Consider the following 17196-nt stretch of genomic DNA (forward strand, 5'->3'; position numbering starts at 1 on the left):
AACCCGTTCTGTTGGGGGAGGAGTTTTTATGTGTTTATGGGGGGTGATGCGCGTTCTGGCGGGCGCGAGAAGAGGAGAGTGTGTGCATGAGCAAAGCCTCTCTCGTTCACGACACGCTTTATTTGCACTCTCCACCATTCAAGGTGGAACTTCACCTTTCTCTTCCCCGAGGAGAAGTCTAAACAACAGGGAATATATATTCTGACGCAAACATCTACGGTGTTCGAAAATCATGGCAGCCTCGTCGGCGAAAGTCGTTAGAAAGGAGAACTCTAATCATGATGGAGCGGACGAGACCTCCGGTAAGAAATGGCGGCCTCCTATACAACGCAATTTATAGTTGTTTTTATATTGCAAAACTGTTACCATGGCGTATACTTTTGGTTAAGCGGACACACTTTAGTTAGTCCGAAACGATGTACTTATTTGATGGGAGGCTTTAGCCAACGGTGAAATGTGATGGCTTGTACAGGACTAGTAGTGAGAACAGAACTTGCTGGCTAACTGGCTAGCCAACTATGCTACAACGTCGTTGGAGGAGGCCATGTTGTGCCTTGCACAAGCTCATTGTGCCACGCAGGTTTGGGAGTAATTCGCGTGTACTTCCAAATTAAAGTAACTTCTTAAGGTTAAGTACCTTACACATGTTTTGTTAACTAACGTTGTTTGCGAAATAGCCAGCTAGTTAGTAGACTAACAAATGCGGCAGCTAAGCTGGCTAGCAAGCTAACATTTGTTTGCGTGAGGCCCAACATTCATTGTTACTCCGCCATCGCGGTTTGCACCCACGCGTAGAAGTACTTGCTTGCCATCGTAAACGAACAAAATGCAGCACAAGGGTCGACACCGATTTATAGATTACTGCAAAAATATTGCACTAGTAAGATCCTAATAGTCGGCTGTAATGCCAACCGGCTGTCTGTGGGGCGAAGCCAGTCCCCAGCGTGCGGCGGCCACTTCATTCAAACCACGCGGCCTTGAGAAACAGCAGGAAGCTGCATCAGAGTACTTTTGCTAGCTTAGCTAGAGAGCCTCTTACTCCATAGCTTGAGAGCTAATCGTTACTACAAAAGATGGTGGAATGCTTAGCTTGGGTACCCAATGCGCAAGTCTTCGTGTACTATACGTTGTTTACGTTGGTTCTTTACCATGTCTTCATTTTTACCATCAAGATGTTCTACATGCCCATCCAATTTCATTAATTTCTTTTAAAAAATTAACACAAATGTAATCTCTTTCAGAAAAAGAGCAACAAGAAGCTATTGAACACATTGACGAAGTACAAAATGAAATTGACAGGTGAGCTAATTATCCTGAAACGTTTGTGGTTTATAAGACTGACCTTTTACCTTATCAATCTCATCAAATTGTGTTGCACAATTCTCTTCCCTGTAGATTGAACGAACAGGCCAGTGAGGAGATTTTAAAAGTAGAGCAGAAGTACAATAAGTTACGCCAGCCATTCTTCCAGAAGCGGTCAGACCTCATAGCTAAAATCCCCAACTTCTGGGTCACTACATTCGTCAACCACCCACAAGGTAAGTTCAGATATTATGCTCTTATTTTACTAGTTCATGTTCTTTTCTTGAGGAATTGTACATGGTGGGATTCTGCACCTGACAAATGTTTCCATCAGTCTGATTTAAGGGGTTGATATACAAACTGTTGTTCAGTGACACACTTTCTATGTAAATGTGTTCTTGTTCACAGTTTCAGCCCTTCTTGGTGAGGAGGATGAGGAGGCACTTCATTACCTTACCAGAGTGGAGGTGACTGAGTTTGAGGACATCAAGTCGGGTTACAGAATAGATTTTGTAAGTATTTACGTCTTTTTTTGATTTGTGCATTTCAAACAAAATGGTGCGTAAATTAACCAGATTGTTTTTTCAGTACTTTGATGAGAACCCGTACTTTGAGAACAAAATCCTCTCCAAAGAGTTTCACTTGAATGAAAGCGGGGACCCATCTTCAAAGTCAACTGAAATCAAATGGAAGGCTGGAAAGGTATGTTTACACATCTCAATTTTTACATGTAGTCTTTTTTTATATTTCAAGTCCTGTCTTGTGGCATCATGCTGGAGAAAAGCAAAATGCATGGCGTTGCTGTTTTTGTTTTTATTCATTTGTTCCCTCTCACAGGACCTGACAAAGCGTGCCGGCCAAACGCCGAACAAAGCTGGTAAGAAGAGGCAACACGAAGAACCAGAGAGCTTCTTCACCTGGTTCACAGATCACTCCGACGCAGGGGCAGACGAACTAGGAGAGGTCGTTAAGGATGACATCTGGCCAAACCCATTGCAGTATTACCTGGTATGATTCCATGCTTTTGTCCATAGTTCTTTGTTGACTGCCCGTGGTGTGCTAAACATTTTTGAATTGGTGTCAGCCTAGTCTTACTCTGGTAGAGTATTCTGTGTGTTTCTTACAATTATCCAAAATATCTTGGCATTACGGCCATAGGGTTAGACCAAAGTGGCTCTGTAAAAGGTGAAATCGCAGGATTTTTCTAAGGGGTGTTCCCGGGGACACTTTCAGACCTGTTGTATAACCATAGGGTTCTACGGAACATGACTAAACCATATCCAGCCACCTAGACATCTCAACTGGATGCCTAGATTCTGGACTGTAAATCGTCTCATGCTGGCATTATGTTTGGGAACTCGTATTCATATAACATCTCAACTCGACAAGGTCCCTGACATGGATGATGAGGAAGGGGAAGGTGAGGACGATGAGGAAGAGGGCTTGGAGGACATCGATGAGGAAGGAGATGAGGATGAAGGAGAGGAAGATGATGATGAGGAAGGAGAAGACGGAGAGGTATGGTAGAGTTCATTCACTCCGGACTTGTTTGGACAATATTGTCAACGTTATAAAATACATTTTTGGTAGACTGCCACTTGTCTGAAATGTTTGTCTTTACAGGCATGGGGTTAAACGTGTATCTCTTTTCTACAGGATGACGGCGAGGATGATTAAGGCAGAAAAGGACATATTCCAACCTATACCGTTTCCCATTCTTTCCCTCTAATCATCCTTCAACGCTTAGGAGCAAGAAGCTTTGTTTTCATTTTATTTTTGTATTATTTTGTGCTCTGTCTCCTGTTCCACAAGCTTCCGCCTGTCCATACCATGTCTGAAGACGAGTAAATTCCCCGATCAGAAAACTCTGCCGTCTCGCGTGTCATAAAACTACACATGTCCATGAAGACCAATAAAAGAAAAGTACAAGCATTCTGCACGTCATCTTAGACTAAAATAAAGTCGAATAGCAATTTATATGTATGATAAATAAGGTTTCTGTTAACTTGTGAGTTGAATAAAGATAAGCAATGGTGCAGTGATAACTTAGCATCCCTGGCCACATTTTATTTTCTACATTTTCTTTAATGCAGAGTTTGGGGGGGGGGTCTTCTGGAGTTGACACATTTTCTTCGTCATGCGTTGTACTAACGGAAAGCACCGGCTTGTTCCTGTCAGCGATTGTAAATGTTTTGGGGTTGATATCTTGGTATGACACGGTTATTATTGTAGACAGTTAAATGGGGTTTGGTGGGGTAAGTGGGCATTTGACACCTCAACATTTGGGTTTATGTTGATTGACTTTTCATTGTAATGTTTTACAGACACCCATGAGGTTTGAAAATTACATTTTTAATAAAAACAAAACCCAAAAAATGTATTCTTGTAATTTTGAGCTTGGCTAATTAACAAGTTATTTAAGAAAAAAGTAAAGTCCCTATAGAATCTCATAGGATATACTAGTGATCTCCACCTTTTCCACTGGAAAACTGTTCACATTAACATTTAAGTGTACCAGTTGCTTTGTTACAATAAATGTATACACAAGTGTTTGGGGTAGTTTCTGAACTGTTTTGACACAATGTGTGTTGTGGGGGTAAAAAAATCTAATTTAGGCTGATGGGGAAAGAATTGTGACTGTCTGGAGAGCCTTCTACTGATCATCAGCTTTTCAAGGTCATCCATTCTTGTTCTGTAGTCACAACAGCCAGTCACCATAACTGTTAAATCAAGTCTTTTTTTTATTTTTATAAAGCCCCTATCTATGATTGAATGATGGGTCATTCATATTCAATGGGACCACTAACTTTTTGTCTACTCACAGAAATGCATTCTGTATATTCCAAATACTTCAAATAAACATGCCCTTCCCCTGCTTGGCAGGCAAGAATTCTACCACAAATGCTTGAGAAAAAAATAATTTAAACTGTCCCAGTCAGTGTGCCCCTGTTGACGTTCTTGCACCAGGTCAGACCTAGCCTGCGTGGCACGCCTTGTCACCCATTTGTAATACCAAACAAGTTATTGCTTTCACCAATCAGATCACCGATTACTTCAAGGCAGGGAAGAAGGAAGGGTGCATTGTGAAAGTATTCCAACGGCCAAAATGACGACCCGGGACCAATGAGGGGAATGCGCATGGTGTTTAGAAAAAAAACGGATTGGTCCCATCGTCGAAGTGTTTCCAAGGAAGCAGCGATAAACGGAAGTAAATCCATCTCTAAACATGGCTGTTTGTGTTGAATAGATACAGTCAAGTTCACTGATATGTAAAGCCGTATGGGGATATTATTAATGTGCTACTAGCTAGACGTCTATGAGGCACAGTAATCATGTTCACTGATGAAACTTTGGATGCCTTAGGCGTTGAGTCGCTGTGGAGGAAATCGCAACAGTTTGCACAGGAATCGGTATGTTCTGTTGACTACCTAGTTAGCTAGCATCAGAGGTTTGCTATGGCATGCTAGCTGATTTTTGTTGTTTAGCTAGCTAACTATTTCGTGTACGTTTACTTACCTGGCCATATATGACAAGGCTATAGGCCCTGAAAAGATAAGACACGTGAATACTACCAGTGTCGAATATTGCTAAAGCTCTTGAATCTGCCAATCAATGCCTTTTTTTAGCTAGCCAAAATAGTTAGCTAGTTAGCGATGATGCTCTGGAGCAACAGTCGGCACCTCCTGATCAGTGTTGGTGGTGGGCTGACCACGTGCATTGTCCAACGTGACATTTTCAGCGTTGTTGTGAAGCCCAACACATTTCTAAACATACTAGTAGTTAGTTGAATAATGACAAGGTACACACAAGTGGGTTTCTCATCAACAGTTGGTGGAATTACTGACACACTTGGGTCAACTGCAGTCAGAATTGCAGTCAGTTATTTTTGCAATGCAAAATTTCTTCTTGACAATCAAGCCAGGTATGGGCATGTTTAAACATTTTATATAGGCCTAATATAATCCTAGTAGGGTATGTCTGTTGGTTTTTCAGAGAGGTTGTCAAACCCGGCCCGTACACACAGCTCAGGCTGAAATACAGACCCTGCTTAATGCAGATAATGGCACCCAGACGGATCCACAAGACCACCTCATATACCAACTCCCCCTTAAAGGTGAGCTCCGACCAGAGTCTCCCGGGCTGAGGGACTTCCTGCGTCGAGTGGAGGACATGGTTGTCAAGGAGTTGTCCAGCAACGCCAAGAGTCATGCGTTTGATGGGTTCGACGTGAATTGGGAGGATCAGAACGAGACGGTGAGAATAGTATAAGTAACACACTAACAAAATGTGCAATATTTCAGTGTGCATTATTTCCATGTAAAACATTTTTTTTTTACTATTTTATTTAGTAAATATTTTCTTAACTCTTTATTAAAACTGCATTGCTGGTTAACGGCTTGTAAGTAAGCATTTCATGGTAAGGTGAAATGCTCACCTGTTCTATTCGGCGCATATGACAAATCTAATTTTATTTGATATTGGACAATGTTTTTGTGTGCATTTCCCCATGTTGAATTGTCATTTGTAAAATGTGTTTATGTAGGTTTCATGCATACATTGTCTCCACCACCCCAGTGCCCAGGAGAAGGGTCTTCAAGTTACCAGCGTATCCTGGAGTTGCACAGGTTCAGTAATCGCCTGCGCCTTCGGTCGGTATGTTCAAACTTCATGTTTGCCAACATCGTAGTTGTGTAGCCAGAACTTGAGGTGAACAGTGACCTATCTGTCTCAGTGTTGATGACGGAGACTGGAGCACAGAGAAGTCCTGTGTGTGCACTTGGAACCTGGACCGCAGAGGCCTGAACCCCAAACGACCAGACACGGTCATAGATGTGGCCAGGCCAGTCATGTCTCTGTCCTTCCACCCCTCTCAACCCTCTCTCATAGCTGGTATGCACTTCTATGTTGTTTCTGCCAGTGGTTTGATCACCAACTGATCTCAGTACATAAATACAACGGTCCTGTGTAGCTCACTCCTTACTTCTCTCACCATCTACCCAACGCCACAGGGGGTCTTTACAGTGGAGAGGTAGTGGTCTGGGACACAAACAGGACACAGGACCTAATTTTGGCGCAAACAGGAATGTCGACCGACTCTCACCGGGAGCCAGTCTACCAGGTATAGACACCTCATACTGTCTCCTATGGCACTAAAATACACCTTCATTCAGGAGAACACATGTTAACTGATGGTAAATGCTTTAGCTAGTATTGGCTATTCTCATGGTGTAATTTGTACACAGTCCCTGTACTGTAGGTCCCTTGTATATTACTAATAAACCACATTAATATCACATAGTGGTGAGAATCTTCATGGGATGACGACAGTAAGATTTTTGATAGCAGGGTTGTGTTCATTAGGCACCAAACAGAAGACGGGATTGAAACTGAGGGACAACCTGGACTTGTCTAATAAGAAACACACATTTTCAGTTGCAAGTCGTAATAAACACGACACAGGTCTGAACAAGTGTGTTTTCAGGTAGCCTGGGTCCCTGGACCAAGGCGAGGGGAGATGCTGGTGCTGAGTGCTGGTTCTGGGGGCAGGGTGCTGCTGTGGACAGTGGACTCAGACGAGGGGAGACTGGTGCTCAGTGCAGGCTTTGCCCTCATCAGACAGCAGGTGCCTCACAACAGTGCACTGAGCAAGGTGAGACTCGGGATACAGGGGCCAATGTGGTGATTTACAGACCGTGAAAATTTATTTTGATTTTGCATGAAAATGTGTGATTAATAGATGAAATATGATTGTGTTATTTACAAAACTGTCTGAACAGACATTTTCTTAAACCTTAAAAAAATACTCTCCTTCTGATGTTGATCTTGTAATGGTACCTGCCTGGTACAGAACAGAGGGAGCAGCAATGTGGGTGTCACCTCCCTGGCCCTGTCCCCCTGGGACTTGGACACATTCCTGGTGGGCTCCGAAAGCGGCCTGGTCCTCAAGTGCTCTTTCTCAGCACAGACGCTGGCAGCGGCACCTCCCGATGGAGAGAGTGTGACTCTGCGTGCCCCAGCCCAGTTCTCCTTCAGCCCCCGAGGAGGCCCTGTCCACTCTTTGCACTGCTCCCCTTTCCACAGGTGAGAGAGACATGGGTGGGAAGATCAATTGCATACTTCTCACATCCCTTTGGATGAGAAAGCCAGAGGTCCCTCCCCTCTGACCTCCAGTGGGTTTTGAGAAGGAGATGACGCGAGGAGTGCAAATGAGATCTTCCCCATGGTTCAGGTCAGGCCTGAAGGTGGTTTTAGTGAGAAATTAACCAGACTGAATGCTTGAGACTATGGTTTAAGATTTACAAAAATAAGAGAATTGAACTGAACATTTCTTTACTCGGAATTTGTCATTATACTGTGTTTTGATGCCAAAACCCAGGAACGAACCAGTGCTATTCATGTTTACCTGTTTGTTAAACAGTTTGCCCTGTTCCTATAGTACATTCGGAAGCGCGTAGCTAACTCGCATCTCGTAATAAGTTTTGAACTCTACAGCTGTAAAATGCTTTATAGTACCATATTCTGTTAATGAATCAAAGTTATGATCTAGTTGTCTCCCATTTCGTGTCTAAGGAACCTGTTTGTCAGTGTGGGGACCGACGGCCTGGCCCATCTTCACTCTCTGCTGCAGCCCGATCCGCTGCTCTCGCTGCGGGTGTCCGACTCATATGTGTTCGGGGTACGCTGGTCACCAACAAGGCCCCTCCTCTTTGCTGCGGCCACAGGACAAGGTATGCTCCATTTCAGCTCATTCTCAATTGGTTCACAGAACTTCGCTATAAATGGTGTGACTTGAGCCAGAGTTAATATATTGAAAATCATTAAGGGCCCCCCCCATTCAGACTTACAATAAGTTAACTCCAGTCTGAAACAGTCCCTAACCGCTAAAAACAATGGCACATCTTGATGTAAAGTTAACTCAAGATCATCAATTAACCTTTTAGTTGTTCACTAAACAGCCAAGTTTAAAAGCCCATAACCTTCTCTCTTCCCAGGTCTGGTGCAGATATTTGATCTGGGCAGGAAGTCCCTGAGACCAGCAGCCACCCTAGACCAGCTCACGGGTGGCCAACCAGTCTACTGCCTGGAGTTCAACCCCAGACGGAAAGACCTCCTAGCGGTGGGCAACGCCGACGGCTCCGTCAACATCTGGCACCTGAGCACGGAGCTGACGGAACAGGGGCCCCGAGAGACTGCCAAACTGGAGCAACTAGCTAATGAGGTGGCAGAGTGAGTCGAGGCAGGAAGGAGAGGGCCAATGAAATTTCAGAATAACAGGGTCGTCTCAGTGCATGGTTGCTGGCACATCTGTGGATGTATATAGGTAGAAGAACGTGGGTTTTTGTGCCATATTATTTTAGATGGATTTGTTATCTTTTGTGATGGTGAAACATCAAATATTACTCAGTAGGTACTGAATTATTTTTGTTGTTGTACTGAAAACATGTAATAAAGGCAGAGAAAACAAATTTCCAGTTCTAACCAGTAGCGTTTATTAAAGCACACCGCAGTCCTTATTGTGATGTTACAGCATACCATATCTATAGGTTCTTAAATCCAGCGAAAGCACTAAAACATTCAAATGCAGACAGATCCACTAGGCTATCGTCAGTGAAGCACAAAGAGTGAGATATATAGCTATAGATAGATACTGATAACTATGGAGTATTCTAGTGTCAGAATCATGCAGTTTCAGCCGTGTTTTTGTGACAAACGCATCCCGATTGGTCACTGGCAGGCAAGGGATCAGTTGACAAAAAGCGAGCGGGTGAATTCGACAAAGTCGAAGGCCGAGGGCATTTCCCGGCCCTTGCTGTCTAAGTAGGGCTTCATGTGCGAGATGCAGTAGTCTGCCTGTTCCTTGGACAGATTCTGAATGAAGAGGAGAAGAGATGGTCAGGTATGAGTTTTTATAACCTTTTAAGTTTTGCTAAGTTATTTAAGAGACATTTATAAATGCGCAACTTATGGCTGAAGCTCATACTCAAATGCTGGTCCTATTTAATACTCATTTCTATAAGCACTGTGACAGAGCCAGAAAGTGATGGAGGGAAGACCGGACTGTAAGTACCTGGTAGAGCTCCTCCTTGGTAACGTAGGGCTTGGCATCGACGCTGAGGGCTCGGAAGGCGCTCTCAATCTCCTCGCTGGACTTGACGTTCTCTGTCTCGCGGCTGATCATGAAGGCCATGTACTCCTGCAAGGACACATTGCCATCCCTGGAAAACACACAATTAAATCAGTTACCCATAATAAACCAAAAAACACAAGAATAGAAGAAAATGAGGCAACAAGACACACCCATTCTGAATAAAATCACATTCTTGTGAATGTTGGCTTTGCTCAAACTACTGATCGAAAACCCCAAGTAGAGATGAGTGAGAAGAGCTGGGGTTGCTGACCTGTTGGGGTCGACAGTGTCGAGGATGGACTCAAACTCGGGGTCTGGCTCTCCCTCCTCCACCATGGGCAGGTCGTAACCCAGTGAGCGCAGACACGACTTGAACTCCTGGTGGTTCAGACGGCCAGACTTCTCTTTGTCAAAGTGCCTGGGAGCAAAGAGAACATGGTTGAGATTATTGGGAGCTTCTTTACTTTAAGCAACTACTTGGTATGACTAGAAGGTATGGTGAAAATGACCACCACTCACTTGAACACCATGTTAAAATGGCCGTCACTCACTTGAACACTGTTAAAATGGCCGCCACTCCAACATCATGTTAAAATGGCCGCCACTCACTTGAGCATCATGTTAAAATGGCCGCCACTCACTTGAACATCATGCTGAACTCCTTCAGGGCATCCTCTGTCACTCCAGTGGTGTTCCTATGGTGGAAGAGAGATACGACAAGATTAGGAAATATGTTCACTGCTTGTGAGGTACTGTATGTGTGCGTCTCTCTGACCTGGCCTGGATCTGCTGCTCCAGGTTGTGCTGCATCCTCATGCCCAGTTGGTCTAGCTGGTCCCACTGCTGGGCCAGGCCCACCGTGCTGTGTTCTGTGTACTTGTTGTCCAGGATCAGAGCCTCCTCCATGGCCGCACCCAGGTCCTCAATCTTCTTCAGCTGGCTACGCATTGCCCGGATCTCCTGGTGCTTGCGCTACAGACAGTGGCACACAGAATGGTGAGGGTATGCAATTACAAAAGTAGTCAATACAGCTGAAATATAATTGGTACTTGCTGTGTATATTAAATAATTTGTCACATGCGCCGAATACAACAGGTGTAGACCTTAGGGTGAAATGCTTGCTTACAAGCCCTTAACCAACAATGCGGCTAAGAAAATACCTAAAAAAAGAAATAAGAATAACAAATAATTTAAGAGCAGCAGTAAATAACAATAGCGGGGCTATATACAGGGGGTAGCGGTACAGAGTCAATGTTCGGGGGCACCGGTGTCGAGGGAATATGTACATGTAGGTAGAGTTACTAAAGTGACTATGCATAGATAACAGAGTAGCAGCAGTGTTGTGGGAGTGGGGGGGCAATGCAAATAGTCTGTGTAGCCATTTGATTAGCTGGTCAGGAGTCTTATGGCTTGGGGGTAGAAGCTATAGGAGCCTATTGGACCTAGACTTGGCGCTCCGGTACCGCTTGCCGTGCGGTAGCAGAGAGAACAGTCTATGACTGGGGTGGCTGGAGTATTTGACAATGTTTAGGGCCTTCCTCTGACACCGCCTGGTATAGAGGTCCTGGATGGCAGAAAGCTTGGCTCCGGTGATGTACTGGGCCGTACGCACTACCCTCTGTAGTGCCTTGCGGTCGGGTGCCGAGCAGTTGCCATACCAGGCAGTGATGCAACCAGTCAGGATGCTCTCGATGGTGCAGCTGTAGAACCTTTTGAGGATCTGAGGACTCATGCCAAATATTTTCAGTCTCCTGAGTGAGAATAGGTTTTGTCGTGCCCTCTTCATGACTGTCTTGGTGTGCTTGGACCATGTTAGTTTGTTAATGTGGATGCCAAGGAACTTGAAGCTCTCAACCTGCTCCACTACAGCTCCGTTGATGAGAATGGAGATGTACTCGGTCCTCTTTTTCCTGTAGTCCACAATCATCTCCTTTGTCTTGATCACATTGAGGGAGAGGTTGTTGTCCTTGCACCACACGGTCAGGTCTCTGACCACCTCCCTATATGCTGTCTCATCATTGTCTGTGATCAGGCCACTGTTGTGTCATCAGCAAACTTAATGATGGCGTTGGAGTCGTGCCTGGCCGTGCAGTCAAGAGTGAACAGGGAGTACAGGAGGGGGTTGAGCACGCACCCGAGGGGCCCCTGTGTTGAGGATCAGTGTGGCGGATGTGTTGTTACCAACCCTTACCACCTGGGGGCAGCCTGTCAGGAAGTCCAGGATCCAGTTGCAGATGGAGGTATTTAGTCCCAGGGTCCTTAGCTTAGTGATGAGCTTTGAAGGCACTATGGTGTTGAATGCTGAGCTGTAGTCAATGAACCGCATTCTCACGTAGGTGTTCCTTTTGTCCAGGTGTGAAAGAGCAGTGTGGAGTGCAATAGAAATTGCATCATCTGTGGATCTGTTGGTGTGGTATGCAAATTGGAGTGGGTCTAGGGTTTCTGGGATAATGGTGTTGACGTGAGCCATGACCAGCCTTTCAAAGCACTTCATGGCTACAGACGTGCTATGGGTCGGTAGTCATTTAGGCAGGTTACCTTAGTGTTCTTGGGCACAGGGACTATGGTGGTCTGCTTGAAACATGTTGGTATTACAGACTCAGACAGGGAGAGGTTGAAAATGTTAGTGAAGACACTTGCCAGTTGGTCAGCGCATGCTAGGAGTACACGTCCTGGTAATCCGTCTGGCTCTGCGGCCTTGTGAATGTTGACCTGTGTATTTTATTCCTCCTGATATTATTTTAAATTAGTATAACTTTTTAAAATTCTGCATTATTTGGAAGGGCTCGTAAGAAACCATTTCACGGTAAAGTCTACACCCGTTGTATTTGTTGCATGTCACAAATACATTTTTATTTGATTTGAAATAGCCAAGATGGTCTCCTCAGGCACCCCATACATTTCAAATGTTTATTTTAACCCTAAACTGGCACACCTGATTCTATTAGTCAACTAACTAACTCAATCAGGTGTGCTAGTTTAGGGTTAAAACAAAAATGCAAAACAACTGGTGGGGCCTGAGGAGAGGGTTGTGAAACCCTGGTCTATAGTATAAATAATGAGGGATTCTTCCTTACCTTGGTTGCCTCAAGTTGTGATTCCAAGGTTCCGGACTCTTCTACCATGCAGGACCTAGATGCATACACACAAGTGTCAGGGGAGAGGATCTTGACAGGATGATAAAATATTGGGATAGACAACATGCCACAGCAATCAAGATCAGGTGACACAGTCGCGCACACAGGCTCACAGTACCCACAGAGTCTGCACCCACACCCATCTGCTTGTAGGAACCCTTAGATCCAACCCCATTCCTACCGTGAAATTCATTCTCATTTTGATAAGATCCATTTCATATATTTCAATATACTAAAGGTGTGTCGAGATTCTAAACAAATCTTGAAATTTACAAATTTAAACCAACCAATGATTTTTGTAAAGAAGCAAAGTCAAGATTTTTCTGAAACCTCAATATTTTTGGGAAAATTTCTGAGAACATTTGGTGAATTAAAAAAGGTGAAACACACAAAAAAAAAACTTTCCATCACTCAAAATGTTCAGATCAACCCCTCCCCCCCCTCCCAATGCCACTCAATGCATGCCAAAGAAGTCAACTCATAGCCATGGTAACCTATACCATGCAAGGTTAGGGCTACTGTGTACAGGGCAGGAAACTGCATTTTAACCCTGAATCAGTTGTGAATTAGTCTAACTATTAAAAAAAAAAAAAAAAAAGTTATTTCAAGTAGTGTCCAAAAACACATTTTGCAGTATCCACCCCTAAATTTGGTGAAAGAAATATCCCCAAAAGATGAAAGTGAAGACTTTTCACTCCTTTAAAACAGTGCTCAATGTTGCCATACTCAAAAAGAGTATCCAGACCAATCATGAGGTTGATCTTAGTTTCAGGAAGCTACATTGGGGTGACGTTAGTAGAGATGTAACTGAGCAAACCGATCTCAAATGGTGGATTTTAGAAGTGTATGAAGACACGCAACCCAGAGGGCGTGATGGAAGTAATGAAAGGTGAAGGAAAGGCGAGTGAGGGATATATGGAATGGAAAACCATGAGAAAAAGGAAAAGACCTTCCGGAAAGATCATCACCGACTTCATATTGAATGACACGGACAACCCGTCGATAAGCTATGCTATTTAGAAAAGGAGGGAGGGAAGGAAGGATGAAAATAAAGTAAATACCAACAGAAAGAGGGAAATTAGAGACAGACAAAAGGGAAATTATACAACAAAAACTGTCAAAAGGGGGGAAAAAAGCTTACAGAAACTCAGTAATAATACACAATAGAACTTGGGATTCCCTTTAACATAGTGATACCTGGTCCAGTTTTACCTTTACTTGACAGATACCTGCCTACCTGGTGGTTCTATGTTAACCAACATATATAATGCAACGTCTTGCCACTGACCTGACAACAAACCTGTTTGGTCCAAAACAATGTCACTCCAATCAACCCTCATTGATTTGACCCCATTCACACAGTCGGACACACAAACACAGTAGGGCAGGATCACAAAATTTGACAATATGACAAAGAAAAGACGAAGCAGACTAAACTCTTTGGTCCCATAACCTGCTGCATGTAAAATGTGTGCTATATCTTCGGAAAATAAATAAATGTGACTGAATAACAAACATGATGTTTGTTTCCAACATCAGGGATGTTTTCCTAAAGTTAAAACCGCTTCGTGTTTTCTTCCCTTGCCGTGATACTAATGAGTATCACGATACTAGTATCATCCCAGCCCCAACTGAGAGATAGTAAAATGTGATATTAACCCATCCAGAAGATATGTCCTGATTAGCAAAGTTATCCAAGCATCAGCGAGGTAGCGGCAAGAGAGAGGGAGAGGAAAGGGTGGGGGGGGTGGGACGGGAAAAGAGAGAGAAAGAGACAACGGTTAGAAACACTAGGCAGGGACAAAATGGTCACTCCATCATCCCCCCTTAAACAAACATATACAGACACAGAAATAGTGGGAGCACAGGAGCATCTGCAGTATGATCCCGTTTTCATTTCTAAACGTTCACAGACCACTTGTGCGGTTGTGTTAAAGTTGTATCAGTGCTCCCCCACCCACCTTCCAAAATCTACAGAACATATGATACACTAAGCATGCGTTGCCTGGGGCCAATTCAGTGAGGAGCAACATTCAGAGCATTGCAGATATAAATGCAAGGTGTAGAATAGAGAAACTGTAAAGAATCATGTCAGTTTCATATAAACATTTATCTGCAACATTAGACGTTGTGCTCCGATGAATAGCAGCTTCCTGTTCTCTATGGCTGAGAACATGGTGGCAGAGACACAAGAGGCAGATTTCTGAGCAGCAGGCACTTTTAAATTCCAGGTAGCTCCATTGATTTATCATTGTAGTAAGAGAATCTAAAGAATGATGCATGCAACATTTAAAGACATCTCAATGCTATTCATGCAGGTGACGTTACTCAATGAACTTAAACTACATTCTTTAAACAGCCACAAGGCCTTAGAAACGTCCCCATTCTATTCCTAGAAATAGTATTCGATTCCTATCTTTTAAATTGCCAAAAGGAATGTTGATTAAAGGAGTTCTGTGAGTGCACTGTCTTCCTAGCACAACAGATCCAGACCCTACCTGGTCTCCTGCAGCCACTGGTGGAATGCATTGGCGTGCTGCGCAAACTCCTGCCGCAGCTTGTCGTTCTCCTCCTGCCTCCTCTGCTCCTTCTGCAGCTCCAGCTCTCGTTCCTATACAGACAGAGAGACAGAGAGGGATGGAGATGGATGAAATGCTTCCCAGACATGATGCAGATCAAGACATCGGCCCCCAGAGGCCCCCATTGGTTCTGGACATAAGTAGAGCATTACAGTGGGGAATAGGACAACATTTGAGATGTGCATGTCCTCCTTACCAAGCCTGCTCCTCAGATACAGCACTAACGTATAGCCAATTCATATGGTCGTTGTCATGCCAATTGGTTGGTGATACAGCACAAACAGATCTGGGACCATGCTACCTCCCCCCTCTTCTCCCTTCTAACCTTGATGATCTTCTGCAAGTTCCTCCAGGTCTCTTCCAGGGCCTCCATGGTGAACCAGGTGTAAGGGTTGGACACCACCTGGTAGCTCTTGATCTGCCGGTCCAGCTCAGCCAGCTGGTTGAAGTCGGCCTGCGCCGAGCTCAGCGATGAGCGGAAGGCCTCGTGGGCGTCGCGTAGCGCCCGGATCTCCTCCAGCGAGTTGCAGCGCACCGGATCTGTCAAGTCCTCCTCAGCGTTCTCAAACCAGCTGTTGAAGGCCGACGCCTTCTTGGCAAAAGTCAGGAACAGGTCTTCCACCTGGAGACAGAAGCAAGATGGAATCGATAGAGGTAAGAGGTCCACATCCACTAAGGTTTTTGACTTCGTAGGTGAAGGATAGTCTATTGCTGTTCAAAATTTGAACATTAACAACGATGATATCTATGAATAGTAGTCATGATATCCTCATTGTAAGTTAAATGACAATTATCCGTCATCATAGTCTTTACATACCTTCCTGAAGTGTTCCTGGGCCTCCAGCAGTTTCTTCTTGCGGGCCTGCGAGTTGTCGAGAAGCTGGTTCCAGCGCTTCATGAGGGCAGCGTGGCGCGCCTCGATGGCCTTGGACTGGACGTGCTTGGCCGCCAGCAGCTGGTCCTTGAGGGCCGTGATGTTGGTGATACCCTCCTGCTGGAAGGCCTGCAGCCCTGCGTCAAATGTCTCCTGTGGACCCGAAGGGGGAACATGAAGCATAGGAGAACGTGTCTAGCTTTCTTGCACAAAATGGCTGCCGTAGCGTCACTCATTTGGGAGCTACATATTGCTACACAGTACCTGCTTAGTGAGCAACGTCTGCACAGAGGAGAGATCTCGTCCGTAGTCATCAGTCTTCAGGCTGTTCTCCTTCTCACCTGAACAAACAACCAGACAGTATAAATTCAGTGCTACACTTAAAAATTAAACAATGCTCTCATCTTTCTGGGAACACACACAACAATCATATTGCAACACCAAAGAATGTTGAAGCCTCATCCTCTAAACCTTCCCAGGTCTCAAACCGTACCGATCCAGGACTCCACTACGTCAGCCTTCCAGTTGAACTGCAAGAAGGCAGAGTTCTCATCCAGCTTGGCTTTTCTCATGGCAGCGGCCCTCTCCAGCTCAGACACCTTGCCCCGCAGGGACGCCATCTTGGCTGAGATGCTGTCCACGTGGTGGTTGTTCTAATGGAGGGATGGACACAAGCAAAATATGCATTTAACAGTGTGGGTGAATTGACAACAGCCAAGGTAAGTGGAAAATCATTGTAAAAGTTGGTATTTTTTGTGTGTGAAGTATTGCTTAAACACTATTTCAGCTGGTACCGTATGAAGAGACGGAAAGTCTATTCATTTGATATTTTATAATTTTCTATACGACAACAGTATTGTCAGTGTTTACCTTCTTGATGAGCTCGTCTCCGTTGGAACACACGTCATTCACTCTGTCCCTGTGCACGGAGAAGTCAGTCTCAAACGCCTCATGCTTCTTCAACAGGCCCTGCACAGCAGCCAGGGTATCCCCGTAGTCTTCACTTCCCACCAGGTTCAGCTTCTCGTTAATCCAGGCTTCCTCCTCTTCAACATTCGCAACAAACTGCTGGTACTCCAGTGACTCCTCCAGCCTCTGTCCCCTGATCACACACACAGAGGCACACACAGATTAACACTCAACATCAATAAATGTTTAAAATGATAATGGTGTTTC

The 17196-nt window shown here is 44.6% G+C and overlaps 3 protein-coding genes across 15 annotated transcripts in view; 2 read left to right on the forward strand and 1 right to left on the reverse strand.

The window, feature by feature from the left end:
- Positions 1–28: 28 nt before the first annotated feature.
- Positions 29–3851, forward strand: LOC115159981 (protein SET). Its single transcript, XM_029710179.1, has 8 exons — positions 29–302; positions 1242–1299; positions 1396–1538; positions 1711–1814; positions 1891–2004; positions 2140–2310; positions 2692–2820; positions 2959–3851. The coding sequence occupies exons 1-8, from the start codon at positions 233–235 to the stop codon at positions 2977–2979; spliced, it is 810 nt and encodes a 269-aa protein (XP_029566039.1). The 5' UTR covers positions 29–232; the 3' UTR covers positions 2980–3851.
- A 422-nt stretch (positions 3852–4273) lies between these two features.
- dync2i2 (dynein 2 intermediate chain 2) lies at positions 4274–8768 on the forward strand. Of its 3 annotated transcripts, none has more exons than XM_029710176.1 (9): positions 4274–4712; positions 5296–5556; positions 5846–5955; positions 6035–6192; positions 6312–6421; positions 6785–6952; positions 7151–7383; positions 7873–8030; positions 8295–8768. In XM_029710176.1, the coding sequence occupies exons 1-9, from the start codon at positions 4635–4637 to the stop codon at positions 8531–8533; spliced, it is 1515 nt and encodes a 504-aa protein (XP_029566036.1). In that variant the 5' UTR covers positions 4274–4634; the 3' UTR covers positions 8534–8768. The 3 variants fall into 3 exon arrangements, with proteins under 3 accessions (XP_029566036.1, XP_029566038.1, XP_029566037.1); XM_029710178.1 differs by having other exon boundaries at positions 4626–4712; positions 5417–5556; XM_029710177.1 differs by lacking the exon at positions 4274–4712 and adding an exon at positions 5179–5224 and having other exon boundaries at positions 5417–5556.
- Positions 8769–17196, reverse strand: part of sptan1 (spectrin alpha, non-erythrocytic 1) — a 56508-nt gene continuing 48080 nt past the window's right edge. For 6 of the 11 annotated variants that reach the window (XM_029710165.1, XM_029710166.1, XM_029710168.1 and 3 more), the window contains 14 exons: positions 16891–17122; positions 16514–16673; positions 16285–16361; positions 15964–16173; positions 15472–15768; positions 15066–15178; positions 14227–14244; positions 13517–13579; positions 12508–12562; positions 10206–10402; positions 10072–10125; positions 9702–9848; positions 9371–9518; positions 8769–9171 (listed from right to left, as the gene is read on the reverse strand). In XM_029710165.1, the coding sequence (XP_029566025.1) occupies positions 9046–9171; positions 9371–9518; positions 9702–9848; positions 10072–10125; positions 10206–10402; positions 12508–12562; positions 13517–13579; positions 14227–14244; positions 15066–15178; positions 15472–15768; positions 15964–16173; positions 16285–16361; positions 16514–16673; positions 16891–17122 (1897 nt within the window). In that variant the 3' untranslated portion in view covers positions 8769–9045. The remainder of the gene's footprint in view (positions 9172–9370; positions 9519–9701; positions 9849–10071; positions 10126–10205; positions 10403–12507; positions 12563–13516; positions 13580–14226; positions 14245–15065; positions 15179–15471; positions 15769–15963; positions 16174–16284; positions 16362–16513; positions 16674–16890; positions 17123–17196) is intronic. The other 5 variants (XM_029710174.1, XM_029710173.1, XM_029710170.1 and 2 more) reach the window with 2 other exon arrangements.

Source organism: Salmo trutta, chromosome 23 (assembly GCF_901001165.1).
Source record: "Salmo trutta chromosome 23, fSalTru1.1, whole genome shotgun sequence".
Classification (NCBI taxonomy): domain Eukaryota; kingdom Metazoa; phylum Chordata; class Actinopteri; order Salmoniformes; family Salmonidae; genus Salmo; species Salmo trutta.